General features: G+C 40.1%; 1 protein-coding gene across 1 annotated transcript in view; it reads left to right on the top strand.

The window, feature by feature from the left end:
* The window catches only part of CDK6 (cyclin dependent kinase 6), a 202566-nt gene that overhangs the window by 129930 nt on the left and 55231 nt on the right, over positions 1–17405 (top strand). The window contains exon 4 of the mRNA XM_081102351.1: positions 16234–16343. Within this exon, the coding sequence (XP_080958477.1) occupies positions 16234–16343 (110 nt within the window). The remainder of the gene's footprint in view (positions 1–16233; positions 16344–17405) is intronic.

Below are 17405 nucleotides of genomic sequence, written 5' to 3'. Positions count from 1 at the left end.
CTCTCTCTCTCTCTCTCTCTCTCTCTCTCTCTCTCTCCCTCTGTCTCCATACTTTCTTTTCTATAAAGATAAGAACTAGCAACATTAATCAGAGTGATAAAAGTCACAATGGTGGTGCAGCAATGATATTGACTAGGAAAGGCACAAGAGGGCTGTCTGTGGTGATGTAAATATTCTATATCTTGGTCTGAGGGGTGGTTATGTAGGGACGTACTTATGTAAAAATGCATTACATTTTAAGATCTCTGTATACTGTAATATAAACAGATAAATGAATGCCTTAAACTGTCTGCCTACCTACCTGTCTATCGTCAGTAGGTGCCAGTAGGCAGCAAACACTTATTTGTTCTCTACAGGAAATTTCCTCCAAGGTATAAATTTGCTTCTGTTGCCATATTTATGAATCTGGAACTCCTTTGTACATTCAGCATAATGCAAAGGCAGATGGGGGCTCTTCCCTCCCTGGTTTGGTTTGGTTTGGTTTGGTTTCTATAGTTTGGGAGCACATTTGTGAGAACCTCTTGGTCATACATTAAACAAATAGTTTTTGAATGCCTGGTGTGTGTCAGACAGTGTGCCAGGCTTTGAAGAACCAAAGATCATTAAGACCCAGTCCCTGCTATTTGGTCTTGTGTGGGGGAGAGATGGCAACAGATGCTTATGATCACACCACACAAAAGCAGGGGCTGTATGAGGCATGGGCTGTAAAGGCCAAGGAGCCACTCCCCCTCTCAGAATGTTCTGGAAGGCTTTCACAGATGGCATCACTAGGTCCTGCTTCTATTTTCGCCACCTATCAGGGTCCTCTTTATATTAAACATCTACAGTGGTTATTTAAGATTACCCCTCAGCACCTAAAGAGTATCTTAAATACTTTGTGTGATCTAAGTGTTTTCTTTGATATCATTGTAATCACGTCTTCGACAATTTCTCAAAGCCCTTGCAATTTCAAGGATGAAAGAAGCTACCTGCCACAGATTTCTAGAAAGCAGCAGCATTCTTTGAAGTGTTTATAAATGGAAAAGTAATATTTCTTTGAATTAGTTCTGAGGTAAAAGCCAAGTTTTACCCAAACTGGAAGGTTAGTTTTCCTTTTAAGTCATGTTTGCATGCAGCAACCACACTGGCCCGAGCACATGTGCAGCGTGAGCGCCTGAGCTTCGGTGAGAAGCCTTCCGCTGGTTTGATGTTCACACATGTATCCCTCCTGGTAGCGGATGTACCTAGAAATACTCTGCAAAGTCCTCAGTAGTAGTGTGGTTCTTCTTAGAAGCGGAGATAATTTTATGAGAAGCATTGCAGCTCATCAAGAGCAAATGAATGTATATACTTTATAATTATCTATTTAATTAATAGAACTATAGTCCCTGTAGTGAGCCTTTCCTCCCCTTTCACTCAGAGAAGATATAAAGATATTAAAAATTCTGTAAGTATAGAAATGTATTTTAGAAAGGAAAGATGGGGGAAATTAAAAGAGAAAGAAAGGGCTCAAAATGGGTAAAAGACTTAAATGTAAGGTGTGAAACCATAAAAATCCTCAAAGAAACTGTAGGCAGCAAAATGTCAGACATCTCACAGAGCAAAATTTTCACTGATACAACACCTAGGGCAGGAGAATCAAAGAAAAGAAACACACACAAATGGGTCTAGATCAAACCAAAAAACTTCCGCACAGCAAAAGAAACCAGCATCAAAATGAAACGGGAACCCAGTATATGCCAATGATGCATATGATAACGGGTTAATTTCCAAAATATATAAAGTACTCATTTAACTCAACAAAAGGAAGACAAACAATCTAATAAAAAATTGGCAGAGGACCTAAGTAGACACTTCTTCAAAGAGAACATACAGCCGAAACCGGTTTGGCTCAGTGGATAGAGCGTCGGCCTGCGGACTGAAGGGTCCCAGGTTCGATTCCGGTCAAGGGCATGTACCTGGGTTGCAGGCATATCCCCAGTAGGAGATGTGCAGGAGGCAGCTGATCGATGTTTCTCTCTCATCGATGTTTCTAACTCTCTATCTCTCTCCCTTCCTCTCTGTAAAAAATCAATAAAATATATTTAAAAAAAAAAAAAAAAAAAAAAAAAAAAAAAAAAAAGAGAACATACAAATAGTCAATAGACATATGAAAAAATACTCAACATCACTAATTATCAGAGATGCAAATTAAAATGATAATGAGGTACCACCTCACACCTACCAGAACGGCTAACATCAATATGTCAACAAATAGCAAGTGCTGGTAAGGATCAGGAGAAAAAGGAACCCTAGTACACTGCTGGTGGGAATGGAGACTGGTATAGCCACTGTGGAAAACAGTGTGGAGCAAGCATGTCAAACTCGTGGCCGGTGGGCCACATGCCTCATTTACATGCGGCCCACTGGCCACAAGTTTGACATGCTTGGGAGTTTCCTCAAAAAATTAAATATGGAACTGCCATTTGATCCAGTGATCTCGCTTCTAGGAATATGTCCTAAGAAACCTGAAACACCAATCAGAAAGAATATATGCACCCCTCTGTTCATAGCAGCATTATTTATAATAGCTAAGATCTGGAAACAGCCCAGGTGCCCATCAATAGATGAGTGTATAAAAAAGCTGTGGTACATTTACACGATGGAATAGTATCAACTATGAAAAGGGGGGATCTTTTACTCTTTGAGACAGCATGGAAGGACCTGGAAAGTATTATGCTAAGTGAAAGGGCCAGTCAGAAAGACAAGTATCACATGATCTCAGTTATATGTGGACTCTAATGAACAAAATAAACTGACAAACAAAATAGATCCAGAGTCATGGAAGCATGCAACAGACTGAGGATTCTCGGGGGGCTGCGGGGGACGAATTCAACCAAAGAACTTCTATGCATATATGCATAATCCATGGGCACAGACAATAGTGTGGGGAAGGCCTGGGGAGGAGGGGGGTCAATGAGTAAAAAGGGAGAACATTTGTAATACTTTCAATAATAAAGATTTAAAAAAGAAGAAGAAAGGAAAGAATTAAAATAAGAGAACAAAAATTATAAAAGAAAGGGGAAATAAAGGCCTAGGATACATGTTTCATATCAGACTTCTTTGTTTTAGTAACTTTAAAACCAGATAGTAAAATCCAGAGTGATGTCATCACATCTGCACTGCGTCTTCAAACCTGAGCATTTCTTCTGTCCAGTGATGTGAATGTTTCTTTTACTCTGGAACGATGTTATAAAACGGTGGGTGAGAGTAGTTAGGGTCTCCAAACTGTGTTTTCCATCCTCCTGCTTCCACAACTTCAGTCCTCTGTGCATTTTGATCTTTTTGTAAAGATAAGAAGGCACCTTCTTTGTCTGCATAACTGGATTGGAGGGGGTGGGGGGTGGGGTGCGTGCGAGGAAGTCTGACTTGGAGAACTGGTAGGGTGGTGATTTTGTTTGCAGAGATGGGGAATACAAAAGGAGAACATGTTTGGGAAGGAAGGGGTGTTCTGGAAAGACAGCATGAAACATTTGTCAGCAGAGACATGCTGTGCACAGACTACCAGACTCCAGGTCCCGTGCAGAGCATTGTGGGTAGGGGGGTTTCCCCTACCTCCACCCAGGACCCAGCAATTGGCACATCCACAGCCCTGATCCCTCAACTGGTTGCCATCTTGGTGAAATCCTTTGGGAAACCATTATCCTAGAAAAATAATTTATTTTTGTTCTTATCAGCTTTTCTGTTAAACCTACATTGCTATGGAAATGATTGTTCGGGAAATACAGACTTTTTTAAAACTTGTAATTAGGTTTTCAGGTAGAAAAAAGAAGAAGAAGAAGATGATGACCTGAGGTCATTCAGTCTCCACAGTGAGGAGAATGAACCTGATTCAGATAATCCCCGGTTCAAAGCCTGGCTCTGCCATTTACTAGATGATCGGTCCTGGGCAAGTTACTTAACATCTGTGAATGTCAGCTTCCTTATCTTTAAAAATAGCATCATTAGTACCTCATACCATTAACCTGAAGATTATAAAGAAGTCAACCCAGCATAGAACTGTACCTGTTCCCTCGCCCATCTCTTTGCCCCAGAGAGGATAAAAATGCAATGTTTTTGAGAAAAGATCACCAAAATCCCACAAGAATCCACTTGACATTAACAGTTCTTGTCGGAAAGTACTTCCTTCTACCTAACCCAGCTCCCTGATGCTGTCATCTAAGTTCTTTTCTCAGTCGTGTCCTTTTTTGTTTGCAGTTTTAATCTTGTTAAATGAATGGCAGGAAACATCCTGATCTTCAGAAGCATTTTTTCTCGATGTTTGCCTTTAAAGCTGAAGGCACGGTATATGGTGGGAGCTCCAGGACGCTCTGGAGACTTTACATTCATCTCTGGGAGCCCAGATTAGTTTGAAATTGCCCACTTGGCTTCCTTTTCTTGCATGGATCTCTGTGAACCTGTCTAGATGGAGATGTAGAGCAGAAGCTATAGGGGGGAGAGTAAGTATTGTAGAGTGAACTATACCTTGGTAGTTCCTTCCAGCTGAGGATCTCCAAATCCTTCCCGTTTAAGGAAGGCAGAATTTTAAGATGGCGAATGTTTGAGCCTGAACTTAGACTTTAAAGCCATGCTTTCAATACACTCATCACTTGCACTAACCATACTACATCTTGCAAGGGCTCATTTAGTAGGTTTACATGCAGCCTGTGTAAAAATGAACATAGTAACCAAGGAGTAAGAAGTCATGGACTTTAGAGACATTTGACTATTTTAATAATAAAAAAAAGTCGATGTTTAAATTCTCTTGCAAATCTGAGCGATTATGTGGCCTCCCAAAGCATATAGATTTTCTGCAAAGTTACAGCATTAAAAAGGAAATGAGCTCTGTAGCCTGCCATATCCTGTATTCAGAATAATTTTCATTTCTACTTATCTGTGAAGGTTGAAGGAATGTCTACAAATATTTGCTTGGTTTCTATGGTGAAGGCAGAGAGAGATCAAGTGTGTGATTGTTTAGTGTCAAAATCAAAACTATACTGTACTTCTAAAAAGAGAATGAGTTTGTTACTTGAAACATGATAGCAAGTGGTAACTATTTTAAGTTTCACAAGTTCAACGTGAAATTTAAACAATACAGCCTGAAGAAAAACATGGGCCTTTCAGGCATTTTAAAACTTCATGTTACAAAAATAAAATGGTCATCACACTTTATTAAAAAGTCATCTGTTCACTAAAGATAATGTAAGTGAACTCTCAGAATGCATGGTGTGGGGATGAGAACATGATCATAGTCCGTAAATTTATACTGCAACTAGTGGCCCGGTGCACGAAATTCGTGGGGGGGGGGTATCCCTTAGCCCGGCCTGCACCCTCTCCAATCTGGGACCCCTCAGGGGATGTCCAACTACTGGTGTGGGATTAATCCTAAACCAACAGTCAGACATCCCTCTCACAATCCGGGACTGCCGGCTCCTAACCGTTCACCTGCCTGCCGGCCTGCTCGCCCCCAACTGCCCCCCCTTGCCAGCCTCATGGCCCCCAACTGCTCTCCCCTGCCAGCCTCATGGCCCCCAACTGCCCTCCCTGGCCGGTCTCCTGGTCTAATTAGCATATTACCCTTTTATTAGTATAGATAGAAACCCCTGTGACATGCCCAAAGTTATCCATTCTAATCCTATAGTCCTCCATTCTGCTGTCTTCTGGGTACCCATACATATACTAAAATGTACATTTATTTTATGCCTGCTCTACACCTGCTCTGTGAGGTGCTGGGGATAGAAAGTTCATTTAGGAATGGTCTCCATCCTCAAAGGTCTGGCTTTGGGTTTAGTAGGCAGTAAGTACACGATGAATGGGATGCCGTGTGGTAAGTGCTGGATACATGTAATTGGAGAGGACTAGGCAGGGCAGGGTTCACAAGAATTAAGAATGGTGTTGCGAGAGAACATTCCAGAGAAAGATCTCAGCATGTGGGAAGGCCGTGAGACATGACACAGCACGCATATTTGAACAACCATAAAGCCTCTGAGCGCTTTCCTGGGAAGGAGGAGCAGGTGATAAAACCAGAGAGAGATGGGAGCTAGATATGGGGGCATTGTGAATAAATTGGACTTGAACTTGACCTTAAAAGCTTTGGAGAGTGGGTGAAGGATTTTAAGCAGGAGTGTGGTGAGCACAGCTTCAGATTCAGTAGAGAGGACAGAGAGGAAGGAGACAGACTGTAGAAACACACCCCAGAGGAAGCTGTTGTGCCGGTCAGGGAGGGCAAGGTTAGCAGGAGCTGGGGACCGCTTTGATAGTGGGAATGAGTGGGGAGCCTGGGTAGGTGGTGATTTTGCTTGCAGAGAGAGAATCTAAGAAAAGCAAGTGTCAGAGGAAAGACAGTTTCCCATTTTGAAATTCAAGTACCTAAGGGAGTAGTAAGTGCTGATGTGAGGAGGCAGTTAGAAATGTGGGTCGGACAGTCTGCAGAGTATGGATTTGGGGGCACCCACCTAGGATGCTCCCCAGGGATTGTTCATCACATAAGGAAAGTAACTGCCTGAGGATCCAGCCTTAGAGAAAACAATTATTTAAGGGACTGGTGGACGAAGAGACCTCCAGGGAGTTACTGGAAAAGTAGCAGGAACACAAGCACAGACAGGACCCTAGCTAGCGTTCTGCACTTAAGTCACACACACACCCTCCCCCCTGATCCTGCCCTGCTCCCAGTAGTCCTTCCGCCAACTCCTTTGACTTGCTGCTTTCCTTCCCAGGACTAACGGTACCACTCATCGTGTGGGCACTCACTTGATGAATGAACTGAAACCCATTTAAGGCTTGATAATGTCTGGGTTAAAACCTTTTTTAGGTAGATCTACTTAGCTACTAACCAAATGACCGAGGTATAAGGCTCAGAAAGAGATGGTTAGTGCCACTGGCCCTGAACTCCACTTCCGTTCATCCTTCAGCAGGTCATTATCATTCCCCGCCCGCTCCCCACAGACACATACACAGGCCCTGTCTCCTGAGTGACTCTTGCCCAAGGGTCCCTTCACCTGCACTTGGAGGGAACACCCATTTCAGCTCCTTTTTCCTGTGTCATTGCCCTTCGAGTCTTCTTACACAGCCTCTGAATCAAATTGGCTCAGCCCCACCTCCCTCCACAGGTCCAGTTCCTTTTTTAAAGATACTGTACATAATTATAGTCATCCCTTGGTATCCACAGAGGGTTGGTTCCAGGACACCTTGGAAAGTCTTCACTTGGGCAATATAAAGATTTTGAGTTATTCCAAGGATTGCATCCATATTCCTCAGAAATCATTATCTAAGTTTTCATTTGAGACTTGTTGAAGGGCCTCCCCACCCCACCCCCCACCCCCAGAAGAATATCCCCACACTGGTACACTCGATGAATAAGTACTAACCCAAGGTATAAGGCAAGGATGTCCAAAGATAGAGTTTTTGGGTCTAGGTCTGTACAGTATATGCATTTTTTTAAATCTTTATTTCCATTGCCCAATCATTTAAGGACTCTCAGAATGCCAGCAGAGGTCACCTTACAGACCATCCAGTCTAAACATCCTCTTGGACAGATGAAAAGACTGAGGCTTAGAGAACTTGCCACCCATGCTACTTCCATCTATGGACTGAATGTATTAGTTGGAGTCCCAAGAGCAAATAGATGGCACGCTCAAAATAAGATAACTCAGGGAAGGCTTGTTTACAGAGAAGGTTTACAGAGAAGTGGGTTTAGGGGAAGTGCAGGGAATGATGCTGTCAAGTTAGTCCTAGTTGTAGCCAGGCTATTACCATTCCTAGACTTGAAGGGAATCAGAATGGGCTGCCCAGAATGGACAGTGACTTTGCGATGGCAGCACAGCCAACGCTAGACTGCCTTGCTGGGGGGAAATCAAGGAGTTAAAGACGCTGCCTCACCCTTCTCCCTCTCCCTCTCTCTGAACTCCTGCCTCGTCTTCCCATTGGCCATACCCAACAAGATAGATACAGGCCCACCTCCCAGGGTAGAGACCATTTGGAGAGGCAAAAGGATGTAGCCATAAAATAAGGATGATTCAGATAATATCTACAAAGTTTGTTCAGGTTCTTGGTTGAAAGGGTACATGAATTTTAAAAAACAACTATTAAATTGAATATTAAGTAGGAGTGGTTTCCTCTGACATGTATTTTGAGTCAGAGTTGGCCTTGGCTCTACTTTATCTTATACTGTTATTGATTTGGTTCAAAAAATTGTGAATAGAGATCAAAGCACTTTAAACAGATACATCCACTTGTGTAAATATCCTTGAATACCCCCCCGCCCAGCTTCCGCTCCCCCTGGGGTTGCCAAATCCATTCACCGCCTCTGGAGGCTGTTAATACATGTAATGGTTGTAGTAAACTTTGAATTTGCTTTGGTTCCAGCTGGCTCCAACCCCCAAACTCTGTCCATAGTTCCTATTGTTATCTTTGCTTATTAGATAATTGCATTGTTATCGTTAGAAGCCACCTTTGTCATAGATTTCTAAACGTTGATCTTTATACATTGCAATCATTGTTTCCCTCAACATGTTTTTAAATCTACCCTTATATTTTGTTCTTAAGGATGTGTAGAATTATAAAACATAGAGAACTTTTAGGTGGAATTTAATTACATTGTCGAGAACTTATTTCATGCACTAAAATCTCGAAGTATTTCTATCGGTTTTGTCCGTTCTTTATAAAGCTTAAAGACAAAAATGAATACGTTTGCATATGTGTGACTTAAACTAGTTTGATGTTAAGCAGTCTTGCATTTTAGAGGCACAGAAGTATAATGATTCTTAAGCAAACAGAATTTATTTTGTACTGTCAGGGAAAATCGTTACAATTTGTCCTCAAAAACTTGGAATTTATGCATTTTAAATTCCAAGAAATTACAAAAATTGTCATCATTTGAGATATTTTAAATTACAGTGGCTTAAAGTGAGGATTTAAAGGACACAGGGTTAGAGAATGTAGAGCAGACACATAAATTAGGAAATTAAAACTGGGAAAGCTCTCTTGATTTATGAGATAATATTACATAAACTGGGGAACAACTAATAGATTTATATCTATTACAAAAGGTAGTAATTTCTTATTTTTAAATGTAGGCCTTCAGTGTTGTTGAAGTTATCTTCTTAGCGAATTAACCAGAAATGTAAGTCTTGTACGGGTCATACTTTGTTTTGGAATTTAAGCATGTCAAATTCCACAAAGATTAAACCAAAATGATGTCTCATTAGACAAATACTGATAGTTCAAATAGACCATAAATATAAACCTAATTAATGAATCTAATTTCTCTCATTTTGTTACAATGATTTACATACACAGAGACCAAGCAAAAATCTTGGGAATGCCCAAGAGATTTTTCAATCTTAGGTTTCATTACAATTATTAAATGGGAATTTAATGAATAAATGTCATGCCATACAGAGCACTGTTATGAATCAGAACTGGATAATAGTCACCTTTTTCTTAAACCCTTTTTTAAAAATATATTTTATCGATTTTTTACAGAGAGGAAGGGAGAGGGATAGAGAGTTAGAAACATCGACGAGAGAGAAACATCGATCAGCTGCCTCCTGCACACCTCCTACTGGGGATGTGCCCACAACCCAGGTACATGCCCTTGACTGGAATCGAACCTGGGACCTTTCAGTCCGCAGGCCGACCCTCTATCCACTGAGCCAAACCGGTTAGGGCTTAAGCCCTTTTTTTAAAAAGCAAATCTTGTTAACCTCAAAGTATAGCTGACGTTTTTGAAATTTGCAAACTCTTTTTAAAGTTCACATTTAATATTTCAAGGTAAATTTAAAATATTTTCCTGTTAGTTATGTGATTGCAACCTAACCTGTATATTGGCCTATTGGTTTGTGGGTGTTTAGCATGCTGAATTCAAGGTGCTGTGCGGGATGTTGAGGGAGGAGCACAAGGCTGAAGTCAGACAGTCCCGATGAGAATCAGCCCTTTCCTATCTCGGCTCCGTGGCTCCAGTCATATTGCTCAACCTCTCTGGCATTCTGTTTTCTCAGCTAAAAAATGTGCCTGCTGACGACAGCACCTGACTGGTCTTGCACCTCCGCAGTTGTCATGAAGCCCCTCTTTTCCTTCCAGCTTTCTACCACCATGTTTTTGTGTCTGCTGTGCTTTTAAAGCATGATGCCTGTGTGTCCTGGCAGACATTTCTGTTTGCCTACACGATTACTACATTTACACCCACGTGAGCTGTTCATAAAAGTTAGAATGTATTTCACAAAGTTATTTATTTGCATAACAGTATATCACATAACATTTTTGTATGTGAGCAGGAATGAGCAGGGTGAAAAACTAGCTCATTTTTTTTTTTTATAGCTGAATAATATTCCTCTGTTGGAAATTACTGTGGAGTAAGCAACCTTGTGAGTAACCTCTTTGTAGACTAGCATGACTGTTTCTGTAGGATAAGTTTCCACAAGTGGAACTCTGGGTCAGGGACATGGACACTGTTAAGTTTATGCATAATGTCAGATTGTCCTCTAAAAAGATGGTGCCAATTCACGATTGGAAAGTGTTCCCATACCATGGCCAATGCTGAGTGGTGTCATTCTCTCCATTTCTGCCAACCAGGCCTTTTATTGTGATTCCTTCCTTCCTTCCTTCCTTCCTTCCTTCCTTCCTTCCTTCCTTCCTTCCTTCCTTCCTTCCTTTAATGAGATTGGGCCGCTTTGATAGTTTTTTCTTCTTGTAAATTATCTCTCATATTTGTCATCTATTTTTCTGTTGTATTATTTTATTGACGTAATTAGTTTTAGACGTTTGGTCCCAGTTTGTCATTTGTCGTTTGCCTTTCTTTATAGCGTTTGCTGAGGAGGCTCTCAGTTTAAAGAGCTGGCTCTCCAAGTCTTCACCTCAGGCTTGTCGATTTCCCATCATGCTAACATAGACTTCCACACCCCACGTCCGCGTCTGTTCTCTCCCAACACGTTTTTCTAGCTCTTCTTCTTAGTTCTTTCACTCTGTATCCGCTTTCTTCTTAATAGATTCTTGTAGATGGTGTAACGTAGGGGTCAAACTTATTTTATTTCGAATGGGTGACCAGTGGTCTTGCTTTTCCCTATTGAAGTATATGTTCTCTCTCACTCAGAGGAAATAAGCAGCTATAACAACTTTAAACCCCATTTAACATATCAGTCTCTTTCCGGAATTTACTCTTTTTTTAATCTGTTAGGACCACCATTTTATTTGTGGTACCTTAGAGTATATTTTGGTAACAGAGAGCAAATGCCCTTCATCCTCATTTCTCAAACTATGAAGCATTATTCAGCCAGAGGTGCATTATTTTCTAAATTAAATTTCTAAACAAAATCATTGGTTTGTCTTATATATTTTTTATGTGTTAATATACGAGTGACTATTATCTTTATAATATGACTTTTCCCCATCTTAGTTGTGGTCTCTCTTCCCATTTTGTTTTTTTATGTTCTTTAACAATAATATATCATATTATTTATATAAATAGCACTTTTCTTAATTCCTCGGTGTTTTACATTTTTGTTACTATTATGGATGGGGTCTTTTTTGTCATTATATTTTGTAACTGACTTATTAGGATTTGTGTATTTATTTTATATTTTATGTCTACCATCATCTAAATTCTTCTTATCATCATAGTATTTTTCTTGTCATAAATTTTATTTACCAAAAAACATAGTCCAATGTGTATAAGGCAGAAACTCAGAAACACCAGGAGATTCTGGGGGAAGGAAAACAAAAACACAAATTCTCTTCTAGAGTTTGACAAATAAAATATAGAAAAATATAAGGATCTTGTTAATAAAGAACTTTATACTTAAAAGTTCCCCTTATACCTTATGGAACAAAAACCAAGTATGTGGGTAGTATTAAGAAAACAATAATAAATTCTACCAAGTGGAAATTGAAAAGGTTACATTCTTTGACTATGATGCAATAAAATTAGAAATCCAGCAATTAAAGGATAACCATAAATAATGATTAATTTTATGGAAATTTTATGACCATATGGAAATTTTAAGACACTTTTCTAAATAATTTGTTCTTCAAATTAATTTACTTTTTTAAGAAAATAATTATAGATTATTTAAAGATTTTAAGTCTTTAAATTACATATTATTCAAAGATTAACAAAATGAGGTTTTATTTAAAGATTAACAAAAAAGAAAAAAAAGAAGTCAACTAATTATAAAATAAAACAGTAATCCTCCCAAAATAGAAATGAAACTCCATATCAGTTTTTTTTAATAAATGATATGGCTAAATTGACAAACGGACTGATATAAAGCAAAAACAAAAATATACAACATTAAGAGAAAAGTCATATTTTTCTCAGAAAACCAAGCAAACTGATGATATTAGGAAATACCATGTACAGAATTTAAGCCAATACATTTTAAAATCTAAATTAAATACTTTCATAGGGAAATTTGTTATCATTAGCAAAATTGATTCAAAAGAGGTTGAAACTAATTACCAAGAAGACATTTACAAGGTTGTTAGACACGCTACTAAGAAAGATCCAGACCCAGGTGGTTTTACAAGTAAATCCCTTGATGGGACTGATTATTACATTGTTTGTAACATTTCAGAATATAGAAAAAGATGGAAAGCGTACATGTCCCTAATATTAAAACATGAAAACTTAACACAAAAAACAAAACTATGAATCAGTCTCATTTATATATATATATATATGTTAATATGTTAAATAAATAGTAGGAAATAGAATTCAAGAGACTATTAAAAGGATAATATTAGGAATAATTTTTTCTAAGAAAGCAAGGATGATACATATTAAGAAATTTATTAATGTAACCAATATATTATAATAGAATAAAACAGAATGGTCATTATTAATAAACATTTTTAAGACATTGGATTCATTATCCATTTTGAATAGTACCTAAATTTTAACAGGCATGGAAGCACCCTGTGGCTCAGTTAGTTGGAGCATCATCCCATGCACCAAAGAGTCGCTGGTTCGATTCCCAGTCAGGTCGTATACCCAGGTTGTGTGGATTTGATCCATGGTGGGGGCACATAAGAGACAGCTGATTGATGTTTCTCTCCCCCCTCCTCTCTTTCAGAAAAAATAAAAGGAATGGAAGGGAACTTCTTAAACATATCAATATTGTTCTTATTTTAAGCTGTTTAAACATTTATTTGAGAATTGTAATTAGTATCACTAAAATGATTTGGGATGCATAATCAATCAGAAATCACAGCCTCTTTAGAACAGCCTAAAACAATGCTATATTCAGATTGAACTTTTCATCTTATATGATGCTAGGCTTTATTTCATATTGAGGTGAGAAGATAAGTGTGTGACCTCACAGTGTCTGTGTATGTCTCAAAACCACTCAAGTGGAACTTTATGGACAGTTTGCACCTGCATTTCTGTTGACAGTGCATCAGAGAAGTAGGGAAGGAAGTGTTCCTCCAGCTAAAAATATTAGTAAAGCAGAAATTAATTATAACTAAAAACTAGCGCTCAGAATTGGACATTCTACTCACCAAAAGTAGTAAATACCTTCTTTTTTGGGAATGACTGGTAATTGAATTTTGCCCAGTTATCTTCTAGGAATGATTGCCTTGAAGTCGTTAATTTTATATTTGTTAAACTCCAATTACAACGTGCACAGTATTGTGGTAGACATAACAGTGGATAATATTGGGTCCACACCCTCTAGAATGAACCATAGTTTTTATGAACTATGTTTCGAGGTATGATTTTCAGGTGGCAGTGGTTTCAGGGAGGTAATGGCATCAAAGCTGGGCTTTCTGAACTAAGTAGAATTTCCACGTGTGAAGAGGAGAAAGAAGAGCTTTCCAGCCTAGGAGAAGAGTGTCAATAAAAGGATGGAGGCATAAGCTGGAGGATGTGTGTGTGTCATTGAAAGGTGCTCAAACCTAGTCAAGGGTTAGGGTTTCCTGAAGAATTTTTTATTTAAAAGAAAAACTCCAGGGCCCCACCCATGGAGACCTTAACTCCGTGAAGGTGAGAAAAGGCCCAGACACCTATGTTTTCCTAAAAGCCCCATGAATGACTCTGGTGTGCAGTTAGGGTTGAGAGCCCGTAGTGTGGTCTCATATGTGACACAACTGTAGGGAATATGGACATACTGTGGGAGATGATGCTGGAAAGATGTTGGAGCCAAATGATAACTGAGTCACATTGTTTAAGTATTATGGATCCATTTGTTTTCTTTTCTTTTTTTTAAATATATTTTATTGATTTTTTACAGAGAGGAAAGGAGAGAGATAGAGAGTCAGAAACGTCGATGAGAGAGAAACATCGATCAGCTGCCTCCTGCACATCTCCCACTGGGGATGTGCCCGCAACCCAGGTACATGCCCTTGACGGAAATCGAACCTGGGACCTTTCAGTCCACAGGCCGACGCTCTATCCACTGAGCCAAACCGGTTGCGGCTGTTTTCTTTTTTAATTTCTATTACATCACCGCCATCTCTCCCTTAGATATCAACCAGCTATTCCTTAAGCCATGGTGGCGAACTGTTTTTCTGCCCAAGGGCCATTTGGTTATTTATAACATCATTTGCAGGCCATATAGAATTATCAGCTTAAAAATGAGTCTGCTATATTTAGTCAAACGTTTCATTAACTCGCCCCTAAAGCCTTGGCAGGGCCCGACCAAATGATTTCTTGGGCCTTATACAGCCCCGGGGCCGGACATTCCCCACCCCTGCCTTAAATAAAACTTGATTCCTTGCATGAATTCAAAGCAAAACATGCTAAATGAGATGAAGAAGAGGAACCAGTCAAGAATCTCATTAGATATTGCTATATTATTACCCCAAAACTTAAAACAACCACCATTTTATGATCACTCACAATTCTGTGGGTTGACTGGACTCAGCTGGGTAGTTCTCCTCCTCCAAGTGATATGGCAGGGGACACAGTCATCTAGACCCTAGCTTCTAGAGGATCAAGTGGGCGTGAACATCAAGATGGTCCACTCCTATGGCTGTTGGTTGAGATCTCAGTTGAAGCTGTCGACCGGAACATCTTGTGGGCTTCTCACTGCAAGGCAGCTGGGTTCTCAGAGGAAGCATCTCAAGAGCAAGCATTCAGCCAGGTTCAGGCTGCCAGAATTCCTGTGACCTACCTAGTTGTGGTAGTCTCAGATGTCATTTCCACCACCCAAGACCCGCTCAGATTCAGTGGAAAGTGGATTAGGCTCCATCCTCTGATGAAAGAAGCAATGTGTGCACACAAGGAGAGAAGGAAGTTGATGGTAGCCAGTTTTGGAGACTTATTACTGTAATCTTACTGTGCCAAGTCCTCTACCATCAAAATACATAAAGCAGAATATCAGGAAATTGAGACATCAGCAAAAATACAATTAGACAAAACAATAAGTAAGGATAAAAGGAATGTGAATAATATAAAAGGCTTATGTGATAGATATGTGTGTTGCATTTCTTATCTGAGAGTAAAGAACACACCTTCATTCCAGGCATCCATAAAATGTCTGCTCCCCCTAGAAAGAAGCCTTGAACCCTTACGTGCTCTTATAAATCTGAAGCCTTAATGATATGCTTTCCTCATCTCTCAACCTAGTAGAAATAATTACAGTTGTGTTTCATCTATTATTATACAGGGCTCTGTATCAAGCGGGGTTCTTCCCATTTGGGAATCCCTTCCTCTGGATGAATTTTTTGCACCTGGTATAAACAATTGGGTTACACATGTCTCTTAAGTTCTTACTTTTTTAAATTTGTTTTCTGAAAAGATCAGCATTGAAGGAGGCTTTATTTTAATTCCCCAAAGTCTCGTGATCAGAGAAGTTTTGACTTATCCAGGGTGCTCTCTAGACTGCAGAGTCACATCCAGCAGCCACTGGAATCATCTTCTAACTTCCCAGTAATGCTGACCTGGGAACTGAGCTGCAGTCATTGCCAATACATGTTTCCCATGTATTGTTTTTGTAAGCCCCTTAAGAAAAAGGTAATCCCTTTAAGGCAGTTTTTTTTTTAAAGTCTTTGCTTTGCTTTCTGAAATGCACATATTGTACCCTCGTAGTAAGACATGCAGAGTCTGAGGTAGGAACCCAGGTTGTGGTGGTGATGTCATTTCCTGGCCTGTCAGTGATGAGTCCTCATTACCTGTAGCTTCTATCGCAGTGTCCTCATCTGATCTTTCGGAATCGAATCTTGGCATTAAGCCACCCGGGATGAGGAATCAAAGCAAACAGCCGTCTCCCTCAGTAACGCTCGGCCCATTTGCCGTTGCAGGTCGTCACGCTGTGGTACCGGGCCCCCGAAGTCCTGCTGCAGTCCAGCTACGCCACCCCCGTGGACCTCTGGAGTGTCGGCTGCATATTCGCAGAAATGTTTCGTAGAAAGTAAGAAATGCCTTTGTTTCCCTCTCTCTTCCTTGGAAAGAAACTGGCTGGGTCTTGGGTCATTTAAGAAGCAGCACAGCCCTTCTGTTTCACGTAGGGTCACAGTTCCCAGATCCACCTGCTTCGGGCTGCCGTGACCAGGCCAGCCCTAAACCCCCCTCTAGTCCTTATGGCATCCTGTTGTCTGACTGTGCCTTCCAGCTCTAGGAACTCTAGAAAAACACGCTACACTACAATTTGTTTTGTTTTGTTGGTGATAATGGGACATAGTGAACATGAAGCATGTTGATGGTATTTTTCAGTGAGGAAATAGCTTCAAGGTGGACTGTGTCCACAGGAAGAGGACCTGGGCTAAGTATGTGGAAATTTTGATGGTGAGAAAAAAACACACAGTGTTTAGGCTGAAGAGGAACAGGCAAGGAAGATGTCAACACTATTTCAGAATGCTTTAATCCGTGGTTCTCAACCTTCTGGCCCTTTAAATACAGTTCCTCATGTTGTGACCCAACCATAAAATTATTTTCGTTGCTACTTCATAACTGTAATGTTGCTACTGTTATGAATCGTAATGTAAATATCTGATATGCAGGATGGTCTTAGGTGACCCCTGTGAAAGGGTCGTTCGACCGCGAAAGGGGTCGCGACCCACAGGTTGAGAACCGCTGCTTTAAATGCTGTCATGTGGAGGAGAGATTAGGCATATTCGGGCAGGAGAGTGAGCAGGACGAGGACCAAAGATATTAAAATTACAGAAATAAAGATTTTTGCTCAAAAGGGGGGCGGAATCTAATGAAGAAGAGCTTGAGGTTCGTGAAAATAGTGCATTCTCATTAGGTGTCCAAGAAGAGGCTGGACCACCACCTGGAGGTGTTTTCAGTGGAATTCACAGGGTGGGTGGGTGGGAAGACCTCAGGGCTCCTCTGACTCCAAGAGTCTGTGATTTGTTTGATTTTCAGGATATAAGAAATAACCAAACAATATAATGAAGATCTGCCAGGAAAATAATTCTTACCTAGGTACTAAATTCAGCCTGGTCAAAATTAAGCAGAGAACCTAATTGTA

Source organism: Myotis nattereri (assembly GCF_964212035.1).
Source record: "Myotis nattereri genome assembly, chromosome: 11".
In the NCBI taxonomy this organism is placed as follows: domain Eukaryota; kingdom Metazoa; phylum Chordata; class Mammalia; order Chiroptera; family Vespertilionidae; genus Myotis; species Myotis nattereri.
This window is presented reverse-complemented; position numbering and strand designations above follow the sequence as displayed.